General features: G+C 31.7%; 4 protein-coding genes across 4 annotated transcripts; 3 read left to right on the top strand and 1 right to left on the bottom strand.

Moving 5' to 3' along the window:
- Positions 1-3,887: 3,887 nt before the first annotated feature.
- Positions 3,888-6,111, top strand: LOC130591901 (uncharacterized). Its single transcript, XM_057395870.1, has 3 exons — positions 3,888-4,028; positions 4,113-4,970; positions 6,090-6,111. Exons 2-3 carry the CDS (start codon positions 4,318-4,320, stop codon positions 6,109-6,111), a joined length of 675 nt encoding a protein of 224 aa, XP_057251853.1. The 5' UTR covers positions 3,888-4,028; positions 4,113-4,317.
- A 43-nt stretch (positions 6,112-6,154) lies between these two features.
- LOC130591900 (uncharacterized) lies at positions 6,155-9,089 on the top strand. Its single transcript, XM_057395869.1, has 5 exons — positions 6,155-6,476; positions 6,742-7,053; positions 7,203-7,343; positions 8,127-8,517; positions 8,885-9,089. The coding sequence occupies exons 1-5, from the start codon at positions 6,164-6,166 to the stop codon at positions 9,087-9,089; spliced, it is 1,362 nt and encodes a 453-aa protein (XP_057251852.1). The 5' UTR covers positions 6,155-6,163.
- A 1,805-nt stretch (positions 9,090-10,894) lies between these two features.
- On the top strand, positions 10,895-11,718 carry LOC130591982 (uncharacterized). Its single transcript, XM_057396008.1, has 2 exons — positions 10,895-10,964; positions 11,374-11,718. Exons 1-2 carry the CDS (start codon positions 10,908-10,910, stop codon positions 11,695-11,697), a joined length of 381 nt encoding a protein of 126 aa, XP_057251991.1. The 5' UTR covers positions 10,895-10,907; the 3' UTR covers positions 11,698-11,718.
- A 1,437-nt stretch (positions 11,719-13,155) lies between these two features.
- LOC130591720 (protein FAR1-RELATED SEQUENCE 5-like) lies at positions 13,156-15,204 on the bottom strand. The gene is made up of 2 exons (XM_057395487.1): positions 14,871-15,204; positions 13,156-14,148 (listed from the first exon to the last, which is right to left on the bottom strand). The coding sequence occupies exons 1-2, from the start codon at positions 15,135-15,137 to the stop codon at positions 13,528-13,530; spliced, it is 888 nt and encodes a 295-aa protein (XP_057251470.1). The 5' UTR covers positions 15,138-15,204; the 3' UTR covers positions 13,156-13,527.
- Positions 15,205-18,591: the final 3,387 nt, after the last annotated feature.

Below are 18,591 nucleotides of genomic sequence, written 5' to 3'. Positions count from 1 at the left end.
GTTTGAAGCTCAAGGATTAGTGACTTTAAATCTTGAATAGGTTACAAAAGTATACACTTTTCTTTTAGCAAACTTTAATGTTTATTAATTTGTTTTGGATGATCTTGAACATTTGTCGGTGACCAAGGATTCATGTTATATACATGTACTTCCTATCCCTTTTTTTTTTCCTTCACATTATCTAAGATGCTTCTTTATATATTTATATCTGTAATTGTGTTTTGCGGAGAAATTATAAAAAGTTGATATTTGAAAATCTTTGCATTAAGCTAAATCTAACAAGATTCTGTTTGTCGATATTTTTTCATATACTTCTAATTTGGTTAATGAATAGTGCTAAAAAATTAAATAGTGCAAGCTTGCAAAAAAAATGGAGGAAGTATATTGACGGAGCTAGTTTTATTGGAGTGTTTGGTGAGATGACTTTTTGGATAATTGAAAAAAGCCAGTTTTTCACCCTGAAGCTAAAACTTATTTTTTTCGACTTTTACATTCATTCCACACTAAAGAATCAACAGTTTTCGCTATACGTTTTTCATAAATACCTATATATAGCCAAATAAGTAACATATATAGCCAATAGAAACAACCAATCGAATCAGCCAAGTAAAGCAGTCGCTAGTCAAGCATCAGCCAATGGTTAATTGTCAAACATCCCCACATATTACTCTCTTAATTCGTTCGAAATTAGAAATATCGTATCTCTTTCTACGTCATGGTTAACTAGTTGAAATCGTAACCAAATAGAATGATCATATCTAATCACTTCATATTTATTTTCTATCCACATTATAGATATACTCTTTCTAGAGCTCTACGCTCATTAAAATAGATAGGAGCTTCAATCTAATAATACAAAAAAAAAAAAAAATCTATTTAGCTAATAATAGTTAGCTAAACAAGACATATGAGCAAAGTGAGTCCCACAAGTATTAAAGTTACCATCCTACAAAATTATGAAATAAAGATTTCTCCAACTAAAATTTAGTCGAACTCGCTATCCTAATAAAAAACAAATTAAAGGAGTATTACTTTCAAGAGTTATGATAGACGTCTATCTTTATTTGTTTTTTTATTATTATTTTTATAGATATACGTTAGATGTCTTCTAATTATTACCATGAAAGCTACAAAATGATGCAGTTTGAAATGATACTGATTCAATGACTTATCAATTAATTATATCCAGAAATTACTCAACATAATTTTCTTTGATAAAATGAATCAATAAGGTATTATGACGTTTAACAATTGCATTTTTTTTAAGTATCAAATAAAAATATGTTTAACATAAATATAACTATATCCAATATATTTATTTATTTTCAATGATACTAGTACTATAAATTGATGGTCAAACTAACTGAACAAGTTCCCATGTAAAGCAATATAACTTAGAAAAGGTGAAAAAAAGGTTTAGATTTCTACATTGAAAATGCGCTCCAAAAGTCGGTGATATTTGTAGTCTAGTTATTACCGGTAACTTTTAATTTTAATTGGTCTTGATTTAGTAAAAAGCTCTATGATATGTCACACGCTCACAATGACACGATGTCGTTTCTTCTAAAAGAGCGACCGCAGTCAAATTCTATCCATGGGGCATGGACAAACCTAGGAGACAAGATTTTTGTACCGACTTGGATCACCCATTGATTGTGGCCTTGTGGGGGCTCCAAGATTTTTGAAGCCCAACATTTTTTATTTCTAACTTCATTTACTTAATCTATTAATCTTGTTTTAGATTTACAATTGTTTGTTGATAGTGAAAGTATTGGGTCAGACCGTCTGACCCAATAGCTTCCGTCGGACGGGCCTGGCCAAAAAAAACGCGCGGGCTTTCCTTTTTTTTTCATATTTGTTTTGTTGATCAGCAGTTTTGTTTATTTTTAGAAAAAACATATAACGGTTATTAGGTCATTATCTTTTTTCGATTTTGAAACTGTTTTTTGGATTTCTGCTTGATTCTCGCTAGTTTTAAAACTGATTCTTCTTCATTTCAAAGAAACCGATATATTATTTACTGATTATTTCTAGAATTTTTCTGCTCCTCTGCTTCTCTGCTTCTCTGCTGTTGAAACTTAGCGTGTTTTTTTGTTCATAATCCATTACATTTGCATCGCAAATATGGTGAAGAGGATTAGAAATGATGATTCTAGGTATAATTTCGTTTGTTTTTGCTGTAATTTTTTTTTGTTTTCAAAATTTGAGCGTTTTTGTTGTTGTAATTGTAATGTAGCCCGAAGTCGAAGAAGGTGAAGAGTCTTGGATCTTCAGGAAAAATTTTGGCAGTGTCTACTGCTGGGAAGAAGAAAGAGAAAGATGGTGATTATGATCCAAGGTAGATTTCAAGTTCTTAGAGTAGTTTAGATATTTTTTTTTTCTATTTTTGAATGTTTTCAGTTTATCAGAGTATTTATTTCATGTTTTTAGGGTTTGTGTTTCAGTTTTTGTTGTTTTATACAGATGTTTTCAGTTGTTGTTGTTTTTCAGCTGATATTTATATATTCTTTCAGTTGATTATAATATTCTTTCAGTTGCTACTTGTATTCTTTTAGTTGATGTTGTTTCAGTTGATATTTATATCGTTCAGTTGATTCTTGTATTGTTTCAGTTTATTCTTATATTTTTTCAGTTGATTTTGTTTAGCAAATAAGTCTAACTGAAGAGCAAATAAGTCTAAGTGAAGAGTTAATAAGTCTAACTGAAAAACTAAATAAGTTTAATTGAAAACTAAATAAGTCTTAGTGAATCAGTCTAACTGAAGAGTAAATAAGTCTAACTGAAGAGAAAATAAGTCTAACTGAAGTGTAAATAAGTCTAACTGAACACTTAATAAGTCTAACTGAATCGGTCTAACTGAGGAGTAAATAAGTCTAACTGAAGAGTAAATAAGTCTAACTGAAGCGTAAATTAGTCTAACTGAAGAGTTCATAAGTCCAACTGAAAACTAAATGACTCTAACTGAACACTTAATAAGTCTAACTGAAAACTAAATAAGTCTAACTAAAATCTAAATAAGTCTAACTGAAAACTAAATAAGCCTAACTGAAAACTAAATAAGTCTATCTGAAAAACAAACAAGTCTATCTGAAGCACTATATAGACTAGCTGAAAAAGAACAAGTCTATCTGAAGCACTTTGTATACTAGCTGAAAAACGAACAAGTCTATCTGAAGCACTTTATATACTAGCTGAAAACCAAACAAGTCTATCTGAAGCACTTTATATACTAGCTGAAAACCGAACAAGTGTATCTTTAGCACTATATTGACTAACTGATAAAAGAAACAAGTGTAACTGAAGTAATGTAAATTTTCAATGAAAATTTTAAGTGTAATTGGAATAGAATGAAATGAAAAAATAATTATACTAAATGAAATAATAAGGACTAGCTGATAAAGCAACAAGTTTAAGTGAAGCACAATAATGAAGTTACTTTGAATGACTGTAGAGAGTATCTGAGAAACAAACAAGTCTAACTGAAGCACTATATAGACTATCTGAAAAATTAACAAGTCTAACTGAAGCAGTATATAGACTAGCTGAAAAATAAACAAGTCTAACTGAAGCACTATATAGGCTATCTGAAAAACAAACAAGTCTAACTGAAGCACTATGTAGACTAGCTGAAAAATAAAGAATTTACTTTGAAGGACTGTAAAGACTAACTGAAAAATAAACTAGTCTAACTGAAGCACAATCTATATAAGCTGAAATGCAAACAAGTCTAACTGAAGCACTATATAGACTATCTGAAACACAAAGAAATCTAACTGAAGCACTATATAGAGTACCTAAAAATAATCTAGGCCATTGTTTTAGTTAATGTTAGTATTCTTTCAGTTGATCTTTGTATTTTTTCAGTTGATGCTTTTTTTTTCAGTTAGTTTTATTGTTTGATTAAACTTTCTTTCTTTCAGATGTGATAAATCCTTGTCTAAGAAGAAAAGCAAATCTGATCTATCACCAATCAAGTTTTCATTTTCAAGATCTAATCCCGATCAACAGAAAGACACATTTGATAGATCGTATTTTTTTTCATTATTCTCCTTTTATATTATATGATTGTGTTTTTTTTTTATGTTTTAAAGTTATTTTGTTCATTTTGTTAGGAATTTCACTGAGCAAGAAATAAAGTCAATTAATCTACAAGTATTGTCAGACTATTCCCATTTAAATGAAGTGGTTAGTAATTTGAGTGATGAGCAAAAAAGAGACATTAGGGATATTGGGTTTGGGAGTCTCTTAGATATTAGGATAAAGAAGTTTTGTCCTAATCTGAATTTGGAGGTGTTGTTAAATTACAATGCATCTGGAATGATGTTTTCAACAAAGAATGGTAAACTGATTTTTAATAAGTTTACCATTAGTGATGTTTTGGGGTTACCTGTGTCAGATAGAGCAGTAGAGGTTATAGATGATGACGCCTTTAGGAGGAAAGGTAGTCAGATAGAGGCTGGAAGTGCCAGGAAGGATTGGCATAGGTTTCTTGGTATTTCTGATCCCAAGAAGGTATATATTGGTAGAAAAAATTGGGATGATTTGTTTAAGAAATATGAATCCGGGGATGATTTCAAGAAGTTATTTGTGATCTTTTCGTTGTCGAAGCTTCTATGTCCTATAGCTGATTTAGGGCCTGTGCTGAAATGTGCCAAGAGTTTAGAAGATGTATCTGCAATTTCAAGTTATGACTGGTGTGGATATATATTGAGAAGTCTTTGTGCTGCTGTTTTGGACTGTCATCAGTCTATTATGATTAAGAAGATTGAGCTTGGACAGAAGAAAGTATCATTCAAGCTTCGTGGATGCGTCAGCGCTTTGACTCTTGCTGTTATTCACAACTTCAAGTGTCGTAATCTGGATTATTCAAATGTCAGTAAGCCATTTATCAGTTATTGGCAGGATGAGAAGGATTTGACTGATGTTGTGAAGCAGTTTGAGATCAACATGGATTTTATTCTGCCGGTGAAGCGTGAAAACAGAAGGTTGAGTTTAAAACTCCCAGTGTTAGTGTTGCTAGTAGGAAGTCTGGTTCTCCTATAATTAAGGTGGTTGAGGGTCCATCACCTTCAACTAGGCAGCTTATCATGGATCTTCCTCATAGTTTGATGACTGATGAGGAAATAGATGCTCTTGATGTTCCTGTGAGTTTCATTTATCTTATGTTTTTATTTTTTTTACTCTTGAACTCTAAGTGAAGACTGTTGACCTCTAACTGAAATAATGTCAGTTCTAGCTGAAGAGCAAATAAGACTAACTTAAAAGTAAAGAAGTGTAACTTAGAAATAAAGAAGTCTAACTGAAACTATGTAACTGAAGAGTTAACAAGTCTAACTGAAAATTATATTAGTCTAACTGAAGAGTTAATAAGTCTAACTGAAAATTATATTAGTCTAACTGAAAACTTAATAAGTCTAACTTAGAAGTAAATAAGTCTAGCTGAAAATTAAAGAAGTCTAACTGAAGCACAATCTATATAAGCTGAAATGCAAACAAGTCTAACTGAAGCACTATATAGACTATCTGAAACACAAAGAAGTCTAACTGAAGCACTATATAGAGTACCTTAAAAATAATCTAGGCTATTGTTTCAGTTGATGGTGGTCTGCTTTTAGTTAATGTTGGTATTCTTTCAGTTGATCTTTGTATTTTTTCAGTTGATGTGAAACTATGTAACTGAAGAGTTAACAAGTCTAACTGAAAATTATATTAGTCTAACTGAAGAGTTAATAATTCTAACTGAAAATTATATTAGTCTAACTGAAAACTTAATAAGTCTAACTTAGAAGTAAATAAGTCTAGCTGAGAAGTAAATAAGTCTAACTGAAAATTAAAGAAGTCTAACTGAAGAGTACATAAGTCTAACTGAAAACTAAAAAAGTCTAACTGAAGCGTACATAAGTCTAACTGAAGAGTACATAAGTCTAACTGAAAAGTAAATAAGTCTAACTGAAAACTAAATAAGTCTATCTGGATACTAAATTAGTGTAACTGAAAACTAAATAAGTTTATTTATATTTCATTTAAGTTTTCATTTGATAGTTTGATTCTTTCAGATGGTCCTTATATTTCTGTTTATGTTGTTTCAGATGGTCCTTATCATCATATTGATTTGTTTGTTTATTCTATTTTGCTCTTTTAATTGAAGGAATATGTGAAGAACATGCACAAGTTGAAGAGGAATGCGCTTGCATTCTGTCAAGTTAATTTGGAGATTGCCCAGAATATTCGGGAGGAAGGCGAGAAGCTGTCTCAAGACAGTATTTCTCTGGATGATAGTGAAGTATTTAACCCAGATTTTCTGAGTCAAATTGACGACATATGCAAGCGTCATTTGGAAGCGAAAGACAGTGCAAACAAAGTTGATCCTACAATTTCACTATTGGTGAAGCGGCCTGTTGAATTGGAGTTTGGAAGAATTGAAAATGTTCCTGATTTGGATTCTGGTGTTCATGGAGTTGATTTGAAAGAAGGAAGTAAGTTCCTTTCATTATATTATTTTCATGTTGTAGTATTGTAATCTGGTTGGAATAAAAACTTTAGACTCTAAGTGAAAGAAATGTTTAACTGAAGAAGTGAAATAGCTAACTTTGATACTCTAACGGAAAGAATAAAATGACCAACTGAAAACTTTGACAGTCTAACTGAAATAATATGAGCACCAGCTGAAAATGAGATGAATACTAAATGAATTTTTTCAGTTTATGTGTTTTTAGTTGTTTTGTTATGTTTTGAATGAAGATGATGAAAAAGAAGGAGAGGAGGATGAGAAGAAGATGAATGCTGATGATGATCAGCATAAAGAAGATGATGATGATGATGATGATGATGGTGATGATAAGGATCACCAGAATCATAATGAGAGAAAGGATGATGATGCTGATGATAATGGTGATCCTGGTCTTCAAGGAGATGAAGACAAAGGAGTAGATAAGGATGCTGATCTTCATGTAGATGAAGACAAAGGAGGAGATAATGGTGATCCTGGTCTTCAAGGAGATGAAGACAAAGTAGGAGATAAGGATGCTGGTCTTCATGGAGATGGAGAGGAAGGTAATATTCTAACTGAAATAATATTTATACTAGCTGAATATCATATAAATACCAAATGAAACTTTTTGTATTTGTTTTTATTTAATCTGGTGGAAAAATAGTTTTAGTTTGTCAATGAATTTATTCATTTCTTTTGTTTTTGAATGAAGATAATGAGAAAGAACCGAAGGAAGATGGTAAGAAGAAGACTGGCAATGCTGATGATGATTGTGGTCTTCAAGGAGATAAAGAGGAAGGAAGAAATAAGGAGTTGGATGCTGGGGTTTATACAGAAGGAGAGAAAGGAGGAAGTAAGTTTCTTTCATGTTATTCCTAATTGAAAGAATTCAATGACCAACTGAAAAATGTGATGCTCTAAAGGAAATAATATCTTATAAATAACAACTGAAATACTGTTTTAGTTTAACTGAAAACTAAATTAGTCTTACTGAATCAGTCTAACTGAAGAGCAAATAAGTCTAACTGAAGAGTAAATACGTCTAACTGAAGAGGTAATAAGTCTAACTGAAAACTAAATAAGTCTAACTGAAAACTAAGTTAGTCTAACTGAAGAGTAAGTAAGTCTAACTGAAAACTAAATAAGTCTAACTGAAAAGTATATCAACTGAAAACTAAATTAGTCTAACTGAATCAGTCTAACTGAAGAGCAAATAAGTCTAACTGAAGAGTAGATACGTCTAACTGAAATCTAAATAAGTCTAACTGAAAACTAAGTTAGTCTAACTGAAGAGTAAGTAAGTCTAACTGAAGAGAAAATAAGTCTAACTGAAGTGTAAATAAGCCTAACTGAAGGGTTAATAAGCTAACTGAAAACTAAATTACTCTATCTGAACACTTAATAAGTCTAACTTAATCAGTGTAACTGAATAGTAAATAAGTCTAACGGAAGATAAAACAAGTCTAACTGAAGTATTATAAAGACTAGCTGAAAAAATAAACAAGTCTAACTGAAGGACTATAAAGACTACCTGAACAATAAACAAGTCAAACTGAAAGCATATTCAGACCAACTGAAAATTTTGATACTCTAACTTTTTATATTTTTTTTTTTTTTTTTTTGTTTTTGAATTAAGATTTTGAGAAAGAACAACCAAAGGAAGCTGATAGGAAGAGGAGGAATGCTGATGATGATCAAGTCAAAGGGGCTAAGGATAAGGATAAGTGTAAAATTTCTACACACGTCCCTACTCGCACCGCTGCTGGTATTGATATTGTTGATCTTCGTACTCCAACTCCTCCTCCTCCTCCTCCTCCTGTTGTTGAAGCAGTTGAGAATGTATATAGCAGAAAGTCTTGGAGAGTTGATTCTTCTGCTAAAAAGAAAAACATTGCTGATTTCGATGCCCCTTCATTCCAACTATTAACTCTAGTCCTGTTGTTGAGGATCTTCCATACAGTGAAAAAGTGGAGAGTGGTGTTGGAAGTCAATTCCAATCATCATCCAGTAAATGTAAATATCCTCGAGTAAGTATAGTTTTAGTTTCTGTTTTTTTATTTTTCTGTTTTAGTTATGTAGTTTATTAGTTAGTGTTTTTTTTGTCATTAGTATTATGTTATGTTTCAGTTAGTGTATCATTCTTGTCAGTTAGTAATTGTTTAATTTTCATTTGGTTTATGTTGTCATTTAGTATCTGTTTTATTTTCAGTTAGTGTATGTTTATCTTTCAGTTAGTATATCTGTCATGCTTTTTTAATATTTTAATTGAATGCAGTGTGATGGCTCTTATTCTGATCATCATCATACAAATCCTACAAACCTCAGAAACAAGTAAAGTCAGAAATCCTTCAACACCTGAATTATTGAAGGGGTGGGACTATGACCCTTCTTCAGAGAAGTTGGGAAAGTTGTGAGGGTTAAGGAACCAGGTGATGATTATGACGATGAAGGTTTGGAGGACCTGATTGATAGGATTGCTGATCATGGAGTTGAATCATCATCTGACAAGGCTAAAAAAAGAAGAGATAATAAGAAGCTGGTGTTGTTTCATCTTCTACGCCTGGTTTGCATGCTGTTCCTGTCAACAACCATGGCATAATATTATGTCGAAGTTTGCAGCATTATAATAGATATTTGAGTGATCTGTCTCCTGACCAGAGGTTGCTGTTGATTATCTATTTTACAATGAGTATGAAGATGTTGCATATATGTCATTGGATACAGATTCTGAGGAAGTGAAGATGAAAAATGACATTATGCAAAGTGAACTTACAAGTGATCTCATTGTGGATTTTGATAATCCTCATAGCAACTATGCGGTTCAGCTGTACAAATTCGACTTAATTAGCATCCTCGTCAAGGTTGGCTGACAAGTGGAGTTATTGACGGATGCGCTTTCATGTTCAATAGGCAAGAAGAGGAATCACCTTCTGCAACAAGGAGATTTTGGTTTAATATTATGCCTTTTGTAAGTGTTGTTATTGCTTAGTTTATATGTTTGTTTTCATTTGGTCATATTATTTTGTCAGTTAGTCATCTTCTGTTTTTCAGTTTGTGAGTTATGTTTTTCAGTTGGTCATATTATGTTTTCAGTCTAATAAAAAGTAAATAAGTGTAACTGAAACTTAATAAGTCTAGCTGAATAATAAATAAGTGTAAATGAAAATAAGAAGTCTAACTGAAAACTAAATGAGTCTAACTAAAAGTAAATTACTCTAACTGAGAAGTAAATAAGTCTAACTGAAAGCTTAATGAGTCTAACTGAAAACTTAATGAGTCTAACTGAAAACTTAATGAGTCTCACTGAGAACTTAATGAGTCTTACTGAAAACTTAATAAGTCTAACTGAAAACTAAATGAGTCTAACTGAAAAGTAAATTTGTCTAACTGAGAAGTAAATAAGTCTCACTGAAAACTTAATGAGTCTCACTGAGAACTTAATGAGTCTAACTGAAAACTTAATGAGTCTAACTGAAAACTTAATAAGTCTAACTGAAAAGTAAATAAATCTAACTGACATTTTAAAAAGTCTAACTGAAAACTAAACTTAATGTTTCAGTTTGTCATAATATCTATTTTCTTTTGTTGTAGAACTATATCAATTGGTTGTGTCTGAGAAGGTAAAAAAGGTTCAGTTTGAGAGTGAGATTGCTGAAAATGAGATTATTTTGAAGAACCTGGAGGGCACTAGGCAGTATGATCAGAAGTTTAAGGAATGGGAAGAAAACAAGAAAAAGCTTATTACAAAAATGATGATTTATTCTACAAGAAATGTAAGGAAGCTATTTCTTCATGGGTGAAATCATTTCCACGCAATGATATTCGAGAAGCTGAACTGGTTAGTTGTATTATTGTTAACTATTTTTTTATTTGTTCAGTTAGTGTAATTTTCTCTTTAGTTAGTGTATGTTACTTGTCAGTTAGTCCTAGTTTATGTTCGTTTTATGTTTAGTGTATTTTTAGTTCAGCTAGTGTTTTAGTATTTCATTTCGTTTTTTGTTCTCTGTCAGGTAGACTTATTGCTTTTGCATCTTATGTTTATCTTCCAGATTTTTGTTCCTGTTCACAAGGATGATCATTATACTGTCTTGGTGCTGAACAAGAAAGCAAAAAGGATTGAAAATATTGACAATCGTACAGACATGAAGGACATTGATAGATATAAGCATGAGGAATTTAACGGTCTTACATACTTTGTAAGTACCTTTTTATGAGCATTTGTATTTTTTTTTTGTTCCATTTTATTACTTGTTTTTTAATTGTTGTTTTTTTTTTGATCTTCAAAATGCTATTCTTTTATGCAAGAGACTATGAGTGTCGTGATTTTATCGTCTCCACCATTGGCAAACATCAACTCTTTACTTCCCTTGGAGAAGCAAGGACAACATTTTATTGTGGTGTCTATGCAATCAAAACCATGGAGCTGTATGACGGTCATAATACTAACCATGCTGCACTTGTTGACCTGAAAAGGGTATGATTACTTTATTTTCTTGTTATATTTCTGTTTTTGAAAGTTTTTTAATAGAAAAAGGTATGATAGGCAGTTAGTGAAGGACTTGAAAGACTAGCTGAAAAACAAAGATGTCTAACTGAAGCACTATAAAGACTAGCTGAGAAATAATGAAGTCTAACTGAAGCACTGTAAAGACTAGCTTAGAAATAAACAAGTCTAACTGAAACATAATAAATACTAGCTGAAAAACAATCAAGTCTAACTGAAACACAATCATTACTAGCTGAAAGCATTATAAGGACTACCTGAAAAACAATGAAGCACTATAAAGACTAGTTGATGTTGTTGTTTATTTTCAGTTAGTTTTATTTTGTAATTGTTACATTTTTGAACCTTTTTTAATAGTTTTGATTTTTTTATTTTTTAGGCAGCCACCAAAAACCTTGAGCGGTGTAGGCTTGCTGTTCGTCTTGTGGACCATCCTTTAAACAAACTGAGAGAGAAAGTGAAGCATGACTGTTATGTTTGGTCTGCAAAGAAACCTGAACTGATGGCAAGACAGAAGATAAGGAAGGATAAAGAGGCTGTCCTAGATAAATTAGCATTTAATCGATCAAAGAAGACGAATAGAAAAGAAGCACACATTTTACGGCGAAGGAGGGATCATGAGGCGAAAGTAGAAGATGTGTTGAATAATAATTTTGGAGACAAAGTGAAAATAGAGCAACTGTTGAAATTTCATTATTGTTAGGTGCCAAACTTTTTTTTATTATTATTATGTGTACAGTAGAAATAGAAACCATTGAATTTTGCAATGTACAGTACAAATAGCACAGAACTCATTTTACATTTTATATATGTGTTCTTTAATGAATTGTACATTTACACTTACTTTGAATGGAATACATTTGTGTAAAAATGAAGTTGTTTGAAAATTAATTGGAAAAATACAAATACCAACTGAAAAATGAAAAATCTAACTCATAATAATAAGTGTATGACATATATTTGTAAATATAAATTTTAAGTCTAACTTATACACTGTAAATAGTAGCTGAAAAACAAGCAAGTCTAACTGAAGAGTTATTAAGTCTAACTGAAAAAAAACAAGTCTAACTGAAGCTCTATAAAGACTAGCTGAAAAATAAAGAAGTCTAGCTGAAGCACAATTAATACTATCTGAAAAATAAATAAGTCTGACTGAAGGAAATTTAATACTAGCTGAAAACTACACAAGTCTAACTGAAGCGTAATTAATAGAGGCTGAAAATCAAATAAGTCTAACTGAAGCGAAATATAAACAAGTCTAATTGAAGTACAATTAATACAAGCTGAAAAATAAATACGTCTAACTGAAGCATTTTAAGACTAGCTGAAAAAGACACAAGTCTAACTGAAGCAATATAAAGATAAGCTGAGAAATAAATTAGTCTAACTGAAGCAGAATTAACACTAGCTGAAAAATATACAAGTCTAACTGAAACTGAATTAATATAAGCTTAAAAGTAAACACGTCTAAATGAAGCACTAGAAAGACTAGCTGAAAAAAAAAAAGTCTAACTGAAGGCAATAAATACTAATATTAATGAATTTCGAGTAGCTTAGGAATAAACAAGTGTAAATTTCAATACAATTACTGAGTGGAATACAATTGAAAACTAATATTATTTGAACACTATTCAACTTGAGGTACATTTGGGGTTTTTGTTCCATATTCGTTCGGATGCCTTGTCTTCATTTTACGCTTCTCAAAATGTCCTTTTACTCTCTTGTTTCCCTTTGGTGGTCTTCCTTTTGTCTTTATCACCTCAGGATTTTCAACTGTTTGTCTTCGTAGTTCTTCATCTTCGATTTCTTGTTGTTTTTGTTGATCAGTCTTGAAAACTTCTTTCACTGATTTGTATAATTCCTTCAACGACTTGTCACATAATGTTCTTGCATCCTCATTTGATTGACATATTGACACTAGGTTGTAGAAATTCTTGGTTATTGCATGTCTCCATGGTGTCCACAACTGTGCATTTTGGCTTTGGTCTTGTCTGCTTTAATAAATGTTTCTTAGTCAATTAGTTCATTTGACTAACTAAAATTTTCAGATAGCTATAAATTCTTTCAGGTGGTGTGTTAATTGTTTCAGTTAGTTAAGTGTTAAACCCCACACCCCCAAAACCCCCCACTACTAATATTCCCCCTCCCACACACAAAGAAAACCCCCAATTAATGTTCTGGTAGTAACATTAATTTATCAGTTAGTTATAGTAATGTTTCAGCTGGAGCCTTTTTTTTTCAGTTCACTAATTAAATCTTTCAGGTGATCAGTTAATTGTTTCAGTTGGAGTCTTCAGTTTTTCAGTTAGTTGCTTTCATTTGTCAGTTAGTCATATTGATTTATTTCACTAACCTTGAACATTCTCCCATACTGCTGACTTTGCAAGTCTTGTCCATCTCTTAAGGATATATTGTTGTGGTATTTGAAATATGCTGAACATGTGCATGACCCTTATTATGTGAAAGCAAAGCATCCCCGTCTCTGTGAAGCATTGACATGAGCACACTAATTCTGTTGTCGCCTCATCGTATGCTACTGTATGTGAATTCTGAAATCTTCTTCTGGTGAGACTTCAAACAACTTCAGCTGTGAGTTTTCTGTTGCAAATGCTCGTAAAAATGATGCCATTGCCCACTCATACTCTGTTTCAAAGTCATTATATAGTGCTAGTGTGTATACATCAGCTACATGTTTCAGAAGCTTTGATTTGGATTTGACGGCTTTGGGACGTTCAGTTCTGTTCCGGAAGTTGTCACTAGTTTCATTGCTTCTCCATCTTTTCACTGTTTGCTCAAATATATGATAGAATTCAAACAGGTTTGTTGTTGCTTTTGCATTGAATGATATTGCCTTATTTGTGACTTCACTTCTTTGTGATGATAAGATTCCAGCTGAAAACATATCCCTGTTTAATGCGGTGCACCACTTGTGTCTCTGATCATATACTTGCTCGAACCATTCTTTTTTCTCGTGTCCATACAATTCCATCATTTTCGCCCACAATTCTTCAAAGCCTGATTCATTTTGACACCCCATCAAACAGTTCTTGAACATGTTCTTGAAGTCTTCATTGGTCTTGAGGGATCCGAAGTGGCTTACAAAGTTCTTCTCTATATGCCAAAGGCAAAGCCTATGTCTTGTATTTGGGAAAACCTGATTTAAGATAGTACATATTATGCTAGAAATCACTTTCATTTGAATTCTTGTGAATCTAATTTAAAAGGTAAAGAAATAATATGAAGACCAACTGAAAATTTAAGAAGTCTAACTGAAAACAGTGTAAATGCTAACTGAAAATTTCATTAGACAAAAAGAAGTAATATGAAGCCCAAATGAAAACTAAATGAGTCTAACTGAAAACTAAATAAGTCTAACTGAAAACTAAATAAGTCTAAGTGAAAAGTAAATTTGTCTAACTGAAAAGTAAATAAGTGTAACTGACAACTAAATAAGTCTAACTGAAAATTAATTAAGTCTACCTGAATAATCAAGACGTCTAACTGAAAAAAGAAAGAGTCTAACTGAAATAGTGGAAATAAATGAGTCTAACTGAAAACTCAATGAGTCTAACTGACAACTAAATGAGTCTAACTGAAACTAAATGAGTCTAACTGACAATAAATTAGTCTAACGAAAACTAAATAAGTCTAACTGACAACTCAATGAGTCTAACTTAAAATAAATACGTCTAACTGAAAACTCAATGAGTCTAACTGAGAAGTAAATTAGTGTAACTAAAAAGTAAATAAGGCTATCTGAAAAATTAATGAGTCTAAATGAAAACTAAATAGGTCTAACTGAATTATAAATAATTAACTCAAACTGAAGACTAAATAATTCTAACTGAAAACTAAATAATTCTAACTGAAAAATACCTTTTCAATTGCATTGCCCATTGCCTTATCTTGATCAGTGAAAATTGTCTTTGGCTCTTGTTGGCACATTGCTCTCTTGAATGTTTCTAGTAGCCATTCAAAGCTCTCTTCCTTTTCATTAGTTATGAAAGCACATGCAAACATTGTTGTTTTCCAATGGCAATTTATGCCAACAAATGGTGCACATATCAGTCCATATTTGTTTGTCCTATATGTTGTGTCAAATATCATAACATCTCCATATGCTTTGAAGTCCTCCAACATCATTGAATCTCGCCAAAAGTAGCTGACGATGTTGTTATGTTCCCCAAATTTCAGCCTGTAGAAGAATGCAGGATCATATCCGCTCTTTGCTGAAGTAAGTCCAACACACTCTGCATATCCTTTCCTTCAACCAATCTTGTTCTGTACTGTGTGATATAGTTTAGATGGTCCCTTTTTGTGTGGCCCACTACTTCTTCTGATCCAGCCTCATGACACAAAAAGTTGTATGCATGCATTGGCTTTATGCCAGATTCAACCATTGTTTGTATTAGTTGTCCTTTTTGTTCAGTTATCTTCCTTTCTGATTTCAGATGATGTATTTCTTGTTGTATTACCAACTCATGGTTGTGCTGCAACTCATGAGCTACTACAACAAAGTCTTCACCAGGTTTTTCTTGCTTAAATCTGACCATGGCTTTGCATGCTGTTCTTGTTTCATTGACTACTCTTTCCTTTCTTTTGTTGGTTGGCTGCTCAACATCTGGTATCTGAACAGGTTTTTCTTGTTGTGTGTCTTTTTCTTTTGGTTCTGTTATTTTGTTTGTTGATTTTGAGCCTCCTTCCTTTGAGCAAACCAAGTAGAATTCGTATATTGAATTATCAATTCTCCTCCTCCTTAGAGTTTGTTTCCTAATACTAAATCCTAATGCTCTTGAGTGTGCTTGATACAAGTTGTAGCCATCTTTGTGATCTGTAACATGTCTCCCTATTAAACTGCTACTGATATTTTCGTCATTGATGTAACTTGAGATATTCATGTTCAGCTGTTGAGTTCATTGTCAAAAAATTAGGACACTAAATTAAAGAACAAAAGCACTAACTGAAAACTAAACAAGTGTAGCTGAGAATGATTGTAATAGTATCAAATGAAAGAATAATTATACTAAATGAAATAAATTAAGGACCAACTGAAAAGAAAATAAGTCTAACTTAAAACTAAATAAGTCTAACTGAAAACTGAATGAGTCTAACTGAAAACAAATTAGTCTAACTGAATATGTCTAACTGAAGAGCAAATAAGTCTAACTGAAAACTAAATAAGTCTAACTGAAGAGTTAAAAAGTCTAACTGAAAAATAAATAAGTCTAACTGAAAACTAAATTAGTCTAAATGAATCAGTCTATGAATCAGTCTAACTGAAAAGAAAATAAGTGTAACTGAAGAGTTAATAAGTCTAACTGAAAACTAAATAAGTCTAACTGAAAACTAAATTAGTCTAACTGAATATGTCTAACTGAAGAGCAAATAAGTCTAACTGAAAACTAAATAAGTCTAACTGAAGAGTTAAAAAGTCTAACTGAAAACTAAATAAGTCTAACTGAAAACTAAATTAGTCTAAATGAATCAGTCTATGAATCAGTCTAACTGAAAAGAAAATAAGTGTAACTGAAGTGTAAATAAGTCTAACTGAAGAGTTAATAAGTCTAACTGAAAACTAAATTACTCTAACTGAACACTTAATAAGTCTAACTGAATCAGTCTAACTGAAGAGTAAATAAGTCTAACTGAAAACTAAATTACTCTAACTGAACACTTAATAAGTCTATCTGAATCAGTCTAACTGAAGAGTAAATAAGTCTAACAGAAGAGTAAATAAGTCTAACTGAAGCGTAAATAAGTTTAACTGAAGAGGTAATAAGTCCAACTGAAAATTAATTAAGTGTAACTGAAAACTATATTAACTGAAAACTAAAGTACTCTAACTGATCACTTTATAAGTCTAACTGAAAACTAATTAAGTCTAACTGAAAAAAAAGTTAATGAGTGAAAAATAGACTTTTGTTGCAATGTAAAAGGTAATTTTATGCATACTAACTGATACAATCAAAATTATAACTGAAAATGAGTAAATGCAATTGAAAATTAAATTTAGACATATACCTGTTACTTTGTCTTGTATTCCAGCTGATTCTTCATGTAATTTCTTTCTTTTTTTTTCTGATGTGATACTGTGTTACGGTTTTCATTGTTTAGTTCGATTTGTAATGTGAGATCTCTGTGAGTATTCTCATTGCTCAGATCAATTTGTAACGAACTTGCGATTTGTGAATTCGAATCTTCGGCTGACATTCTTGTTCAATTTGTAACGAACTAGATTTCAGTAGTGGAACTAGATTTGTAGTGAGAAAGTGGAAGTGTTGGATATGTTTTTGTTCTTGAACAATGGCGGATGAAGCGGATGAAGGGGATGAAAGTGTTTTTTTTGTTTTTTTTATTATTTTTTTTATTTTCGGTCTTTAATAAGTCGCGCGCGTTGTTGCGTTGCTCGTCCGATGAGAGTGTTGTGTCGGACGAGTCCGACACAATACGTTCTCTTAATATTAGATTATTATTTTTAGTCTGAAGTTCTTTTTCCGGAGAAGTTTGAAGTTGATTTGATAAGAGATATATGGTTTCGCACTGGACGTACAGAGTACAATCAATTTTTCACGTACTCTATTTGATTTATTTGTTTTGTTTGTGTCATAAAAGTAGGTAATCAGATACCTACTATCTTTGAACTCATTTGCGGATATTAGTTGCTTAATCAAGATCCTAACTTTATTGTGAGCCAAAATCTTACAGTATTCCGCTTCCCTTAGTACTATAAGTGAATCAATTTCATACACCTTACTCTAACAAGTAAGCAAACTACCTTAAATTTGGACCGAATAAATAATTGCATATGATCTTTTGTCGAGTTTCCGCCTTAGCTCGCAAGGTTTATGTTATAAATTGATTTAAAGAAGATTGTATCGATGACATTAATTACCTTCTTTGCAGCTTGTTGGTGATAAATGGATTAGCTCGACAATTTGTTGATGATATATTGTTTTTTACAATTTCTTTTTATGTAATAGTATAAGTGTGTAAATAGCAAAAAGTCGGAAAGGTAGTATAAATTTTTGGGATAATGTTTGGTCTTTGCCTGGCCTCAAAAAACAATGTTTATTTGTGTTTCTAAATGCAAATTGAATATGACGAGTAAGTGTGATACGAGGATTCACATGGCACACAAAGATAAGATCAATTTTAAGTAGCTCAACTCCTATAACATATATTTTTGAGCTTGTATCATGACAACAAACAATGTTTATACTTGACAATCTTAGCTTCAACACATCAACTCGTGTCCTATACAAGGATGCTTATTGTAAAGAAAGGTTTATATGTGTATATCTTTATATATATAGCTAGTCATATCTCATCTGCAATATAATCATTTCTCCTTCAGTGACATGTTCCATTTTATCGTATTTTATTTATGGCATCATTATTGTTATGGCTAAAATTTCAGGTTGACATTAACGAAATGGAATAAAGACATTGACATGATCAAATACGACACTGACATTATGACCAAGTCAAGGACCTAACAACTATCCGATGAATAAGGAAGTATGGCTGCTATGTTGTTGCTAAATTACCGTTGAGGAATGAAGTCAAAACCACATGGCGTGAGTGCAGGAGGTTAGTT

Source organism: Beta vulgaris, chromosome 6, assembly GCF_026745355.1.
Source record: "Beta vulgaris subsp. vulgaris cultivar EL10 chromosome 6, EL10.2, whole genome shotgun sequence".
NCBI lineage: Eukaryota > Viridiplantae > Streptophyta > Magnoliopsida > Caryophyllales > Amaranthaceae > Beta > Beta vulgaris.
This window is presented reverse-complemented; position numbering and strand designations above follow the sequence as displayed.